The sequence below is a fragment of the Bison bison genome, unplaced genomic scaffold (assembly GCF_000754665.1).
Source record: "Bison bison bison isolate TAMUID 2011002044 unplaced genomic scaffold, Bison_UMD1.0 scf7180017864373, whole genome shotgun sequence".
NCBI classification, from domain to species: Eukaryota; Metazoa; Chordata; class Mammalia; order Artiodactyla; family Bovidae; genus Bison; species Bison bison.
This window is the reverse complement of record NW_011494945.1, coordinates 1,943,516-1,959,644: the sequence shown is the minus strand read 5'-3', so window position 1 is coordinate 1,959,644 and position 16,129 is coordinate 1,943,516. Positions and strand designations below refer to the sequence as shown.

The 16,129-nt window shown below is 33.3% G+C and overlaps 1 protein-coding gene across 1 annotated transcript in view; it reads right to left on the bottom strand.

Annotated features, from left to right (window-relative positions):
* Window positions 1-14,814, bottom strand: part of HDAC2 (histone deacetylase 2) — a gene marked incomplete at its 5' end in the record, with an annotated part of 22,434 nt that extends 7,620 nt beyond the window's left edge. The window contains 7 exons of the mRNA XM_010856576.1: window positions 3,786-3,894; window positions 3,976-4,068; window positions 7,754-7,895; window positions 10,400-10,538; window positions 11,042-11,116; window positions 13,306-13,423; window positions 14,659-14,814. Of these exons, the coding sequence (XP_010854878.1) occupies window positions 3,786-3,894; window positions 3,976-4,068; window positions 7,754-7,895; window positions 10,400-10,538; window positions 11,042-11,116; window positions 13,306-13,423; window positions 14,659-14,814 (832 nt within the window). The remainder of the gene's footprint in view (window positions 1-3,785; window positions 3,895-3,975; window positions 4,069-7,753; window positions 7,896-10,399; window positions 10,539-11,041; window positions 11,117-13,305; window positions 13,424-14,658) is intronic.
* Window positions 14,815-16,129: the final 1,315 nt, after the last annotated feature.

Genomic DNA, 16,129 nt, shown 5'->3' with positions numbered 1-16,129 from the left:
CTTTGGCATAGTCAATAAAGCAGAAATAGATGTTTTTCTGGAACTCTCTTGCTTTTTCCATGATCCAGTGGATGTTGGCAATTTGATCTCTGGTTCCTCTGCCTTTTCTAAAACCAGCTTGAACATCTGGAAGTTCACGGTTCATGTATTGCTGAAGCCTGGCTTGGAGAATTTGGAGCATTACTTTACTAGCGTGTGAGATGAGTACAATTGTGTGGTAGTTTGAGCATTCTTTGGGATTGCCTTTCTTTGGGATTGGGATGAAAACTGACCTTTTCCAGTCCTGTGGCCACTGCTGAGTTTTCCAAATTTGCTGGCATATTGAGTGAAGCACTTTCACAGCATCATCTTTCAGGATTTGAAATAGCTCAACTGGAATTCCATCACCTCCACTAGCTTTGTTCGTAGTAATGCTTTCTAAGGCTTAACTATAGGTTATTTTAGATAGTGGTATTATGGACACTTAACTTATTTATATTATTACTATTAAAAACAACTTTAACAAATTTCTTTGTATAACTTTAACAAATTTCTTTGTATAGAAATCTAAATATAAAGTAAACCTAACATAAAAACAAAATATTTCATTTGGATGTCATAATTCAATAATCAATTACAAGTCACTAGTAACTTCTTGTATTATCATCATTCAGGAACATAAGTCAACCTTTAAAGCAAGAACAAAATCCTTCAATTACAGAAGAAACTGATACATGTTGAATATTTGGAAAAATCAAAATAAGTACAAAGAAAAAAAACTACCTAAAAATCTATCATCTGAAGATGCTGCTGTTGTATTCAGTTGCTAAGTCATGTCCTACTCTTTGCAACTTCATGGACTGTAGCTCACCAGGCTCCCCTGTCCATGGGATTTCCAAGGCAAGAATACTGGAGTGGGTTGCCCTTTCCTACTCCAGGGAATGTTCCCAGTTTAAGGATCGAACCCATGAGTCTCCTGCATTGACAGGCAGATTCTTTACCATTGAGCTACCAGTGAAGCCTCATCATCCAAAGATAGTTTTTTTTTAAATATTCCCTTCCAATTCTTCCTAATTTTTAAAAGCTTAAAGTTTTCTTCATGTAACTATAACTGTGGGCATTTTCATTAAGTATTCAATAGTCACATTATATGAGTCACAACCCAATTTTTATTACTGCAATTACAAAAATGCATGCTTCTTATAATAGGGGAAAGCCATTTGGGTATTTTTAAAGATGAAACAAACAAAAAATTAACTTAAAGACTTCTAAGTAAAGAAAGCTGGCTAAAAAAGGACATTTCCTTTTCCTTCATCTCAGAATCTGACAAAAATGATTATAAAGGGATTTTTCTAAAGGCTAAAACTTATAAAAATGAAGACTGGAGAACATACAATCGTAACAATATAAACGAAGATAGAAAGGAGATGGACAAGAGGTAAACTGACTTTAGCAGACCTGAGAAATCTGATTTGAAGCTGGCACTGGAAAAGGCTTGGAATCAAGTTTAAGCTTTGGGATTGCAAATACCTTTATATGCTTTATACAACTTACATTCTATCAGTCAGTTGAAATATAATGTAGATTTACAGTAAGAGTAAATGTTGTGGCTTATAGTTATGAAAGCTATTACTTTTACACACAAAGGCATTAAGGACTTTCAAAAAGTTAAGACAAGAAAAGTGACAAAGTAATGCACACTTTGAGGACATTAGATAGATTTTAAGAAGATCATATCCATTTTTGAGGAAACAGATAATTTCAAATCGTTCAACCTAATATAAGTAGAATAGATTGATTATCTAATAATTCTAATGCTGCCCGGCACAGGAGCCATCCTAATATTAAATAAAATAGTCTTTAAAATCTAAATTTAGTTGTTAATTTCCGTTTAAGCCAATAGTAAGTACTGGAAAAAGTTCTACCTGAGAATTCTTCACCTTTTATGAGCGAATTCAAGTAGAACATGAACTTGTTACCTAAAAGTTCACAAGGAAAACAACTCCAAAATCTTGTACAATATCCATGATTAATACTACTAACCTACGTACGATAAATTTTCAAAACTTATAAAATATTTTCAGATTTATTCTTACACCCTAGCAGCTCATTCCATAATGGTGATCTTTACTTTGGTCTGGACCTCTATCACGTTGATTTTAACACTTAAAAGCAAAGAACAGCTCAACATTCTAACAGATCTACAGAGGAAATTCACCCAAACAAGAACAGGTCAGAAGGCTGTTCTTCAAGAAGGTAAAACTGATAGAAAACCTGATCCACCTTCATTTATTAATGAGTAACTGAGAAAACGAAGGAAATGACAAAATTGCACAGAAAAACAAGTTATGCAAAAGGAAAATTGAGTAAGCTGAACCATGCTTTAATGTTTTTGATGATGCCATAAACAATGACTACCATAACTAAAATTCTGGTCTAGATTTAAACCGCAAAAATGGGATACTGGAAGGGTAAATGCATGTGTTAGGGACACAGTGGTGACTCCCTTTTCTTTCACAATGGAAAGTAAATATACAAGGTTAAAATTAAGTTAAAAATAATAATACAGCTTGCAGAATTCCCGGGTGGTCCAATGGTTAGAACTCTTGGGCTTGCACTGCTGAGGGCCAGAGTTCAAACCCTGGTTGGGGAACTAAGATCCCATAAGCTGCACGGCATGGCCAAAAATAAAAAAATAAAAAAAGCTTGCATATTGTCTTAAGAAAGGTAAGCACCAAAAGAATCAACCAAAAATGTTGAAAATTATGCTAAGTGTAATATGTGGAATCTAAAAAACAAATGAGCAAATATAACTTAACAGAAATAGTTACAGAAAACAAGTAAGATAGTTGCAAGAGGGGAGAGAAACAGATGAAGGAGATTAAAAAGTACAATATAAATGAGACACAGGTATGAAATATAGTGTTGGGAATACAGTCAACAGCAAAATAATATCTTTGCATGATGATTGATGACAACTAGACTTATCATGGTTATCATTTGGAAATGTACAGATTATCAAATTACAATGCTGTGGACCAGAAAATAACTACTATAATGGTGCAGGTCAATTATACTTCAAAAACAAACAACAAACAAACTGACAGAAAAAGAGATCAGATTTGTAATTACCAGAGGTGGGGAGGAGATTAGATGAAGATAATAAAAAGATACAAACTTCTAATTAAAAGATAAATAAGTATGAGGGATTAAATGTACATGATGATGCAGATAATTAACACTGCTGTATATTATAAATGAAAGCTGTTAAAGACAGTAATCCTAAGGGTTCTCATCACAAAGAAAAATATACACATTTTCAATCTATTTCTTTAATGTTTTAACTATAGGAGATGATGAGTGTTCACTAAACCTTCTGTGTTAATCATTTCACGATGCTGAAATCATGCTATTGAAGTCAAATTATAATGTGCACCTCAAGCTTACATGGCTACATGTCAACTACATCTTAATAAAACCAGAATAAATAAATAAACAAATATAAGTTAAAAAAAAGAGAAGAAAATCACTGCCTTGGTTGGGACAGCAACAAGTCTTATAAAACTGCTCACATAAAAATGTATATATAAATTTGACAAAATAAAAGACCTAATTTACTGAAACTAGATTAACTGTAATTATATAAATCAATTCGAAATACATACATACATATGCCAAAAACCTGTAAAAAATATAAGACACACGTGGTTCCGTGTTAAGTAGCAGGTAAAAAAAGACAATTTTTATGGGAAGTTCTTAGGAAGAAGAAAATTTTTTTCTGGAGTATCACTCTTCAAATCGCTTACCTTTAACTGTCAAATTGAAGCAACCAAGTCTATCACCAGATAGGGAGTCTGCACCACACTGTAGCACCACAGCACTAGGCTGATACATCTCCATCACTTTTGAAATAATCTATGTATAAGGTAACAAATGTTAATATCTCTAAAAAACATTTTAGAATTCCTTTTCATTTTAAAAAATAGTAATACTTACAGGCTTAAATATCTGGCCATATGATTCATCATCTATACCATCTCTCATTGGAAAATTGACAGCATAGTATTTGCCTTTTCCTGCACCAATATCCTAAAATACATAGTGTAAGTAGATCTTAGAGAATACATTATAATAAAAAGTTTGACATATTTAATTATTCAAATATTTTAAAAAGATTTAAAAGAGTAGGTAACAAACCCAATTCTGAATTCATCTTATAGGCTGAGAGAGGAAATAATATAGAATAAGTATGTATTTCAACATTTATGGATATTTATAAAGCTGAAAAGAACCAATTCTAGTTAATCTGTAATGATTATTTTGGGGAGGAAAGAAATTTAACACAGTTAAGGGCAGTTTGAAATTAAATATTAACTCAAGAAATTTGTCATAAACAAAATACACAAGACAAATTTACCAGTCAAACTGTAGGAAATTCAAACTCTGAGCCAAAGAACCCTGCAGGACAGGGTTGTCCTGCATTGTCTCTAATGCAAAACCGTTTCTTGTGGCTCACAATCTGGTATGAGTTGATTAATACTGGTAAGACTTTCTTGAAGTTTTAACAGCTACAGACTAAAACACTGAAATCTGTCTTATTTAACTAGGCTTGAAATAAATTTTGTTTCTACTTGTTAAAAAAGTATCACTCAAGGCATTAATACCTCCCAAAAGAAGCAAAAGAGAGAAACTGAGTTCCAGCTACACACATACAAAACATATATACTTATTTTATTAATTATAATTTATGCATGTGTAAATCTATGTTTATGTATATGTGTATATATGTACACACACACACTATGAATAGTTGATTTTTGAACAACACTGGGGTATAAACAACAGCATAGTTGAAAACTTGAGTTTAACATTACAGTCTGTCCTCCATATTTACAATTCTGCATCTGTGGATTCAATTAACTGCAAATTGTGTAGCACTGAAGTAATTACTTAGTGAAAAAAGTCCCTCAGAAGTTCATAACCTGTGTTGTTCAAGAGTCAACTGTATAATTTTAGAAGAGATGGTAGAGACATTTCTCATTACAATTGACCTGTTTTACACAACAAAGGTTTGAATGGTGGGTCCACTTTTGTGCAGATTTTTTTTCCAATAAATGTATTAGAAAATTTTTCTGGAGGTTTGAAACAACATGAAAAAACCTGCATGTGAACTGCACTTAGAAATATTTTTGAAAATTAAGAACAAAGTATGTCATGAATGCATAAAATATATGTAGATGTACAAAATATGTTAATTGACCATTTATGTTATCATGAAGGCTATTAGTATTCATGCTTTTGGGGAGTCAGTCATATGCAGATTTTCAATTGCAGGAGAGTCAGCATCCCTGATCCCCTTGTTTTTCAAGGGTCAATTGTATAATGTCTCAATATATATGAATCTTTAGGATTACTAATACAAATACATGTTATTCCCTTTTTTCTCATGGAACAATCTCAGCTTGAATCCATTTTTTAAAGAGCATAGTTTACCCTTTACCCTTCAATATTAGAGTTGTTATGATCCAACTTTTGATGAAAAAGCATGAAATTACACACACACTCCCACAATTTTTCTTAAAGAATCTAAATTTTTATATAACTAAATACAAACTAAACACATATGGACAAACTAAAATGCTGTAAATCCTGAGACTTCTGTAGTAAAAAAACACAGTTGGAATACACATTGACACTAAGATTTCAGAATACAGAAAGTTGGTTAGCACTTCTCACTCGAGTTAAAGGTGAATTAAAAGCACTTCTCACTCACAGTTCAGAACTGCGGCCCTTATTGGACCAAGTTTTATACCCTCCGTAACTACTACTACACCTACGACGACGACGACTACTTATCACACCTTTGTTTTTTTTCTTCCATCTACAGACTACTGATCTAATATAATGCAAGCATAGTTTTAACAATGATCTAAGCTCACAGTAGACTTCTTTTCTGATTTAGAATGAATTCTCAGGTAGAAATGGTAATGTTTACTACATTATATAATACTTGAACTTCATGAAAGTCCAAATACAACAACACGTACAATGTAGGAAACTGATTTTAGTTTCCTAAACTTGGGGATATCTTTTAATACCTAAAGGGAAAAGAAATGTGACATTTCATAGGAGTATAAAATCTTGAGAGGAAAAGAGATGTTGAAAGTCATTTTCAATCTTTAAAACACACATTTTCCAGTATCTTCCAACTTCAAACAATTCTAAGTACACTGTTAGAAATTAAACAGAGGCTTCCACTGCCATTTCTGAGATGAGTTAAAATTACACTGTCTTGCAGTGTAATTTCTTTAAGCTTAAAGCTGGGAAAGTTTTTGCTTAATTTCCATCAGAGTGCAATGGTTATAGACAAATTCTACTGGTTTAGAGCAGTGGTTCTTGAATTTTAGTGTGCAGAATAGAATCATTCAGAATTTCTGGAGTCTGAGAATATGTGCTTTTAAGTTCTCCAGTATAACTGACTCTGCTAGTTTAAGGATCATTGGGAATCACTGGTCTGTAAGATAAGACCAAGTGGGTAAAGGCACTGGATGAGCTACCAAGGCAAGAAAGAACTGAAAATATAAATTATTTTAAAAGCCACATAATTTAAACTGAAATAAATGAAACAAATGACCTCCTACCCACTTACGGGTAAAGAAAAGTTTCATCATCTGCACTCTTACTGAAAGAACACAACCTTGTGATCAAACAATTAAATCATATATTTGAAGACTACTTTAAGCCCACTCTAAACTTTTGGTTGTTAAACTCTAACATAAGGACATATCACAGACTTAAAACTTACCTTAACATAATAGTTTAGGACTAATGTTGAATGGCATGCTAAAAGAAATCTCCCATATAATACAGTTAAATTAAAAGCAGCTGACCCTCCCCACAAAGGCCTATAGAGTAAAAAGATGAGAATAAAATGGAAATGGTAAACAAATTTTTTGCTTTGAGTTAAATGTATACTGATATGTATTTCTTTAGTGTTTTTAAAGTTCATGTTTTCTGTGCCTTTTCATTTGTAGACTTTATTCCTCAATAAAAATCTTTTTGTTTAAAAAAAAAATAAAAGCAGCTGTATAAATTTTTGAATAAACTTCAATGTGCTTGTAGTTTGGTTCAAAAATCAAAACATCTAGTGAAGCAAAAAGAAAAAAAAAAGGTGGGGGGGACTTCAAAGCACTAAATGAAAGAAGATAACAGAAATATAATAGAAATAAATGTGCTTAATATATAAATAGGCAGGCAGGATAAGCTATGATATTCTTTTTCTCCCTAAATTGCAAGGGAGTTGGGGGATAGAAATGGGGGGGAAGAGAGGGAAGCCTAAAGAAAAAAAGAGATTAAAGTCTGAGTAATTAAAGACAAATCACAAAAAGAGGGCAATACAAAAACCTTAAAAAGACTCTAGTCAATTATTTTATCCCACCAATCTTTATGTTCAATAGCAATATAGGCTACAATCAAGTAGGGTTTGATGATTCAAACTTAACATCAAAAAAACTGCTTCATGCTTTGTGGATGTTCCAAAGTATTTATTCAACCAAATAAAAAGCTCAGCAAAAGAAAGCCCTTAAAGTTATTGAATTTTTGCTTATAGTCAGCAAAAAAGTGAATTACAACAACATTACAGCACATAAAAATGACTTAATCTTTCATATAAGCTTCAAATTAATGATCCAGAAAAATATTAGTTCAGGTGTAAGATTACTAACCTCCTCTAGGTTCATCTCATAGCATTTATTCAGACAGAATTCAATCTTACCCTTAAGTCTCCTGTTCCAGGAAAGTATTCCCCATACTTATGGAATGATACAGTCATTACACGATCTGTTGTATAAAAAGCCTCCTCAACACCATCACCATGATGGATATCAATATCAATATATAAGACTCTCTGATGATACCTACAAACAAAGCCATAAGTTTTCAATAAGGTTTTAAGACAGGAAGAACTACCATAGATTTAGGACACCTGTTTTTGAGCTCCCACATTCCAGAATGTTTAATCCCCTTTCTTTTCTTTACTTCTAGCCTAAGAGACCATTCAAAGAGACCACCCTCAAGTCAGAGTTTGAACCTCAGATCTTATAAATCGTCTCTTTACAACCTTTATATCTAGGTAAGAAAATGTATTTACTTTCTGAAATATCTCTTATTCTGCTTTGAAAACATAGTGCATGTTTCTATATATTTATAATTAAAGATTACACCTTAGTTACAATTGCTACTGTAAAGCATCTCACATCTCTCTAGTAAATCTTTAGTATTATAAAATAGGGTGTGACACAGTTCAAATGCAGACAATTGCTTCTGTACAGTCTTTGAGAACATATTTTTTTTTTACATTTTTAAATGACTGAAAATATAATCAAAAACATTAATTTCATATGTGACAATTAAATGCAATTTAAATTTCAATGTCTTTACTGCTACGTCGCTTCAGTCGTGTCCGACTCTGTGCGACCCCATAGAGGGTAGCCCACTAGGCTCCCCCATCCCTGGGATTCTCCAGGCAAGAACACTGGAGTGGGTTACCATTTCCTTCTCCGATACGTGAAAGTGGAAAGTGAAAGTGAAGTCGCTCAGTCGTATCCGACTCTTAGCAACCCCATGGACTGCAGCCTACCAGGCTCTTCCATCCATGGGATTTTCCAGGCAAGAGTACTGGAGTGGGGTGCCACTGCCTTCTCAATGTCTATAAGTAAAGTGTTAATGAAATATGGCCATGCTTGTTTGTTCACTATTCTCTATGGCTTCTTTTTCTTTCCAACTGAATGGCTGTGACAGAAACCACAAGCTTCTCATCACTTGACAGTGCTGCTTGGAGAACGACCAATCACAGCGGAATCCGAATGCATTTTCAGAGTCACAAGTATCATCATTCTGGACATCTTATGTTAGTGATAACTCATGTCAAAACAAGAAATAAAGAAAGTGAATGTCATATATCATCCTTTCAAGGCACAAGGAAGTGATGATTTTTATGGAATTAGATGGTATAGTACTATTATTCATTTTACAATACTACCACAGCCATGTTAAAAGAATGTAATACATACAGGCTGACAAAACAAGACTAAGCCCTCACAAGAATATCCTCAACTCACAGGAAAGCAACATTCAGAAACTTAGAAAACAATGTCTCATCATAGACTTTCCATAAAATAATAAAATAAAAATAGCGTGTAACGGGCTTCCTTCACAGCCCAGTTTGTAAAGAATTCGCCTGCAATGTGGGAGACCTGGGTTCGATCCCTGGGTTGGGAAGATCCCCTGGAGATGGGTATAGCTACCCACTCTGGTATTCTGGCCTGGAGAATTCCATGGATTGTATAGTCCATGGGGTTGCAAAGAGTAGGACACGACTGAGTGACTTTCACACAGCGTGAACAGTGTCTGAATGGCTCAAAAGCTGTTTGCTGTTAATTAAATCAAGTTTGTACCAGTTGAAGAAATGTGTCCAGAGAAACTGAACTAAGCTTGTTGACTACTAGCATGCGGGCAAGAACTACTGCTCTGAGATGAAGACACAGGAACCAACACCAACAGTGAGTTAAAACAAGGCAAATGATTTCAAGTGGTTTTCCTGGCTCTCTATTAGTCAAATAACACAGCTCAGTTGTTTATTGAGTCAATATCTAATTTTAAGTGACTGAAAAATCAGCCTTTATAAATAGCATGCATGGAATAACTTCAGGCAAGAACATTTTCAATTTGAGAAAAATACCAATTTGTTACAATCTTAAGTAGAATCGGCTAAGATGTGTTATCTAATGAGAGTTAAAAAAAAAAAAGTCTAACTTTGTAAATCTCCAAAATCACAAATACCTCTATAGATCTTTCTCTCCAACTGACAGTCAAGAAAAACTTTAAAACTGATTCCTTTAGCAATTTAGAGATAGAGATAATTATATCCATTAGTAGAGAACAAAACCTCCTTTAGCAATTTAGAGATAGAGATAATTATATCCATTAGTAGAGAACAAAACCTCACTCTATGAGGGAGCTAGGCAGTGAACTGGTCACATTCAACAGGTAAACAAATTTCAACACAGGTTTCAAATTTTTTTCTTGAAAAGTTAAAACTTACAAAATGTTAAAACACAAACTTCGGGTCACGTCATTTTTTTTCAATAGTTAGAACTACATCTCCAATCTAAACTGTCAAGCTACTTCTAATACTTTTAGGAAGGTACTTAATAAACTCTCAGACATTAATATGCACTTCTCATTCTTAATCATACAAGAACTAGCCAAATTTCCTACATTTTTACAATGGTTTAGAATGAATCTGTACATGATTTATTAACTATTTTCAACCCATTGTTCACATTTTAAAAAAGGCACAGTTTTTTATTATAAATTAAAACACTTTTTACAGGAAAAATGTCAAACACAATGAACTTACTTTAGTAATTCAAGGATGGCAAGCACAATATCATTAACATAACAGAATCCTGATGCTTCTGATTTCTTAGCATGATGTAATCCTCCAGCCCAGTTAACAGCCATATCAGTTTGTTGTCTGTTTAATTTCACAGCACCAGCTAACAATTAAAGATAGGAGAAATTTTTAAATGTTCAAAATTAAAAGTTACTATAACTAGAGAAAAGCCCTAGAGGAAAGAGGATGTCATGCATAAGTAAATGAGTATAAAATCATAGGAGGATCACTGTCATGGGCACTAACAGTTTCTCTTTAGGTAAATATTTTCCTATAGCTGTGATCTGGTTAAATCAGAGCACATAGTTGGAAAGCGGTAGTGACAATGGTAGCTAGAAGAAAGGGAGGAAAAAGAAGTCTGTAAGTGAAAATGCAACTGAAGTAAAAAGCTGCAAATAAAAAGTTTGTGACATTATGATCACAAAACTGGGGGGGGGGGGGCGCCACTGAAAACAACTGTAACTGTAAACAGCTATACGCATACTATACACATACTGCTTTTGTTACGAAAATCAGCCACTATTAAAGCTTGTTTCAAACAAACATCTCAAAAAATACACACAAGTTTAAATCAACTTTTAAATTTGACGCAATCAAGACACTTACCAACTGAGCCACCAGTTGAAAGCTGACAAAATTCAAAAAGTCCATCAAACACTGGACAGTCCTCTCCGACATTAACTGTGGAAGACGGATTTCATTAATTTCAATCCATTCTGTGAATCAATGAAAGCCTTTTCTTACAAAAACTATATCCTAAAAATAACATTTGTTTGATGCATTCATAAAATATGCATATCACAGTAGTAAAGTATGCAATTTTATCCAAGGCAGTTAAAATATTTTATCTGAAATACTGCCACCAATTCTTAACATGATTATTTGTGGAAAATATCTGCTTTTTAAACAAATCAATAGCTATCAAAATAGAAAAGGTATTTGGTGTTATTTAATTAAAATATGAGGTTAAACTTCCTAGGCATTTCTCCTTAAATATACAACAGTAAATTAATAAAAATCCTAAAAAGTTTAAATTTAAGTCCAATTGCTTTATGATTTACATTCTTTAAAACTACTTTAAGTATACAGAACATCCATAACTTTGAAATGTACTGATTACCAAAAAAGTATAACAGTTGGTTGCCCACATCCATGGTTAATGTTAATCTTAAAAGATGGTTAAGAATTAACTAAGCTCCTAACAGCCAAGATGCAGATGAGAGAGACTTATGCACAAGGAGACAACACATGCATATAGATACACAGCACATCACAACGTATTTAGCTTCTCAGTACTGAGAGGACGAAATGGACATAGATCGTACAACCCATTCTCAGTTCTCCTCACCCCTCAATTTATATCCTCTTCAAGAAAAAGGGTCATTACTTTGTATAGCTTTGCACATTCTTCATTTATTTTAACGTATACATTTTAGCTTCCTGCTCTTCAGATATGACCATTATCTTAATACAATTCAGAATTATGTAAATTTAAAACCAATCCTGTTAGTTCATTTTATCTTAGGGCTAACTATGACTTAATCTAAGCCTAAATCCCCATTGAAAAAACAGGGGCAAATAATATCTATTAATATTTATAATACAACATTTTATTGAATCAAATTTGAGATAAATAAAACGTACATCAAATTCTATGAATTTATAAGATGTCTACCAACTATACTTAATTTAGTATTACTGAACAAACAATACTGTTTTCTTTTAACAAAATCATTACTGAAGTCCATCAATAAAAACATCGGAATGAACTCCAGTATCAAGCTTTAAAAAACACTGTTCTAGTCATTTTAGAAAGACATCTTGCACTCTACCTTCTTGCATTCAATCTCTTATAATAAAATATCTACAAAATAGAACACTGTATAGAAGAGAATCAAAAGTTTCATTGATACAGCAAAGGAAAATACAGATATACATACAATTGTCCCTTGGTATCAACAAGGTATTGTTTTTAGGACCCAGATGATACCAAATTCTGGGGATGCTCAAATCCCTTATACAGTATTTTCATACAACCAACGGAACATCCTCCCATATATTTAAATCATCTCTGATTACTCTCAATACTTAATACAATGATAGCTGTATTAAGTTGAATTAAGTTGTATTAAGTTGAAAGTAGATAGTTGTAATGGAGAAGGCAATGACAACCCACTCTAGTACTCTTGCCTGGAAAATCCCATGGACGGAGAAGCCTGGTAGGCTGCAGTCCATGGGGTCGCTAGGAGTCAGACACGACTGAGTGACTTCACTTTCACGCATTGGAGACGGAAATGGCAACCCACTCATATTCTTGCCTGGAGAATCCCAGGGATGGGGGAGCCTGGCGGGCTGCACACAGTCGGACACAACTGAAATGACTTAGCAGCACCAACAGATAGTTGTAAATGCAATGTAAACAGTTGCCTACAAGAGGCAAATTCAAGTTTTGCTTTTTTGGAACTTTCTGGAATAGTCTGGATTAAAGCACACAAATAGAAGACAAGAAATATACACACCAGACTAATGCCAAAGTACAGTCATATTTTTAAAAGCAGGGGAGTGAGGTTTCCCTACCAACATCCACTATCTCAAAGTTAACACAAACCAAAACAAAGAGCAAAGAACATCCAAATAGCTCTTTGGCAGTTTGGCAGACCAATAAGCTTCAGGTAGGCTGCTTTTTGTTTGTTTGTTTGTTTGTTTTTTAAGCAGTTTTAGTATTGTCATATGGACTTTTAAAAATAAATAAACAATTAAAATAATTAGATCAGGAAAATATCTAGATTTAGGTAACTCTAATTGCAAGTTCTGAAAGTACTTATTTATACTTATCACTACTAATATATACTTTTAACATAGAAACGTACATCTCTGCATCTGCTTACTATACTCAGACATGTTATCTGGTCTTATTGAACGTAGAAATTTGATGTACTCATCACTGTGGTATTTTGTCATTTCTTCAGCAGTGGCTTTATGGGGCCTCTGTGAAGAAAAATAAATGTCAGAATTGTGGAATTACAACTGGTTAGATCAGGGTTACCAAACACAAAGTATACAATGTCCCCTACCACTATGCTCAAAAGAACTAGGTCTGCCAGAATAAAAGAGATAAATTTCAAAGCAAATCCAAATTTATACATGTGTGTTTCAGAAAGCAGTAATCAATTTCAAAAACAATATTCCTTTAAAAAGGATTACACAGGTCTAACACCAACTATGAATTAATCACTCCTTTTCTTTTAGTGGAAATGGGTCAATCCTTCTAAAGACAAACGGTATGGGGAGGGAGGAGGGAGGAGGGTTCAGGATGGGGAACACATGTATAATTTTTTTTAAATTAAAATTGAATAAAAAAAAAATAATAAAAAAAAAAAGGAAAAAAAAAAAAATAAAGACAAACCCATGTGCAAAAACTCTACTTTCTAACATTTTTTATCATAAACCTTCTGCTCCATAGCCAGTAATCTCATCACTGACCATTAATTTTTAGGAAGGTTGAGACTCATCCAGGTAAAATGAGACTCATTTTCTATTAGTTCACAATCTCTCTTCCTTTTCCTTTGACTATCCTAATCACCCTTGCTCCTAGGAAGTTCACTTCATTTATGACACCCGTCTTCCACAGGGCTTCCTGAATGCAATTCCTATTCAACTCCTCTTCTCTAAATGTCTATGATCTCAAAGAAAGATGCTTACACATATTGCCCAACTCTGTTCACTGCTCCAAGCCGTCCTATTCTCACCCAACAGACAGGAATTGTTGCATCTTCTATCTGTTTATCTACATTCTTATCTTTTCTGCACAACAGACACTTTGCACGCTTACTAATACAGTGTTTCATATGCCAACAAATATTTGTATGATTAATTTTCTACCTAATTCTTTTGTAATAGTCCCAGATCAACTCTTCAGCAGCGTAGACAGGTCAATAATTATTTTAACAAAAATATTTAGTATGCTAAACTGAATTGGTCTCTAGTTATGGGAAAACCTGGGGGAGGGAGACTGTTTTTTTTAAATGGTTGAAGGAAAAAGGGAAAAAGGAGGCCACAGCTCCCACACTCTCAAGTTCTCTCTGAAAACTGAAACAAAGAAAGAGGACTTTCTGTTTCCTTCCAGTCCTTTTCATCTGCTAAATGCCCTCCAACTTTGAAAACAATTCAAAGCAATGGTAAAAAACAAAGAAAACTGAATATTTACCAAAAGGTATACTCACATATATCTCCATTTTTCTATATAAGCCATAATTTAGCAGCAAGTTATGGGTCATGCGGATCCTATGAGGTTTCATGGGATGACCCTGTCCGTAATAATAATTTCCAATATCACCTAAAAAAGGAAAGACAAAATGAACAATACAGACAAGAGAATCTTAATGAACTATTTATTGTTCACTATTAGAAGATGTCATCTAAATAAAATAAGCTTTATTTAAAATATTAAATAATGATATTAAATTCTGCAACTCTCAAAGTATTAGAAAACCAAGATACTATGCATGTTTTTACACTCTGAGGACTCCATCAATACATTATGTTTGTTCAAATATTAAGGCAAGCAAGCTTTTCTGATTTTTAGTCTACTAGAAGTTTGGGATTAGCATAAATAAAATACTCTACTCAAGTTACAAAAAGGAGTTACTGTTCCTTAAAGTGACACCTGCTTTTAGTATTCAATGGAAAATTCAGATGCGTAAGGTACATAAGGAGTTTCACAAGTATGATTTATTCCTTCTTAGATGATTCACTGGCATCCTCAAATCCTATACAGGTGGTATTACTGTGGCTGAAATGTTTTATACATCCATATCAGTCAATAAGGAATTTTGGTAACTGAAACTGGGATCCTAAATAAAGTTTTGTTATGACATACTTACTACATTTTTCAGGCTACTGAGGATATTTTGCCTCATTCTTCATGATTAAAAAGTTATAATTCCTATCTTTTTATGATATCTCACATTCCAGGTCTTAACAATTTACACATAAGGTTTACTTTAAATAACACCAAAAACCCAGATTTTTGCCTACCAAATTCCAATAAAATTAATACTTTTAGGTAGGTAAAGAGCCAGTGTTTCTATAATAAAAAGTGTTAAGGATGCCACTTAAATATACACCATTTTTCTAATGCAATGGGCAATTTTTTCAACAATGTTTATCAGAAATTACTTTCAGTACTAATTCTAGTTTTTAAATAACCAAGTCTAAAATCTGAGCCAATCTGATTGCAATGGTTTGAACTCACCTTAAATAAATATAATAAACACTAAAGAATGATGTTTACTCCCCTTCTAGATCAAAAATATCTTTCAAAATCCTGCCTAAATACACACTTTTTTTGGTTTGTTTAACAACACTGGAATTCAAAAATGTCTGCTTCTCTCTTCCATATATTTTAATAGTAGTCCAAGATGAACATTCACTTTTGTAACATTATAACATATTCATTTCTACTACTACTACTAACTGATTTTGTTGGTGCTGCACCTTTAATTTATTTAACTCTTCATCTTCAAAACAAGCTTTCCTCTGAAAACAATTCATATATACACATGGTCAACTTTTCTTAATCTGTGCCAACAATAAAGCTAAGACAATACAGACAAGTAGCAAAGCAGAGCTATGGGGAGAGTACAGGAAACTAACAGCTAATTTCCTAGCTGTAAATTGTCATGATGTCTGCTT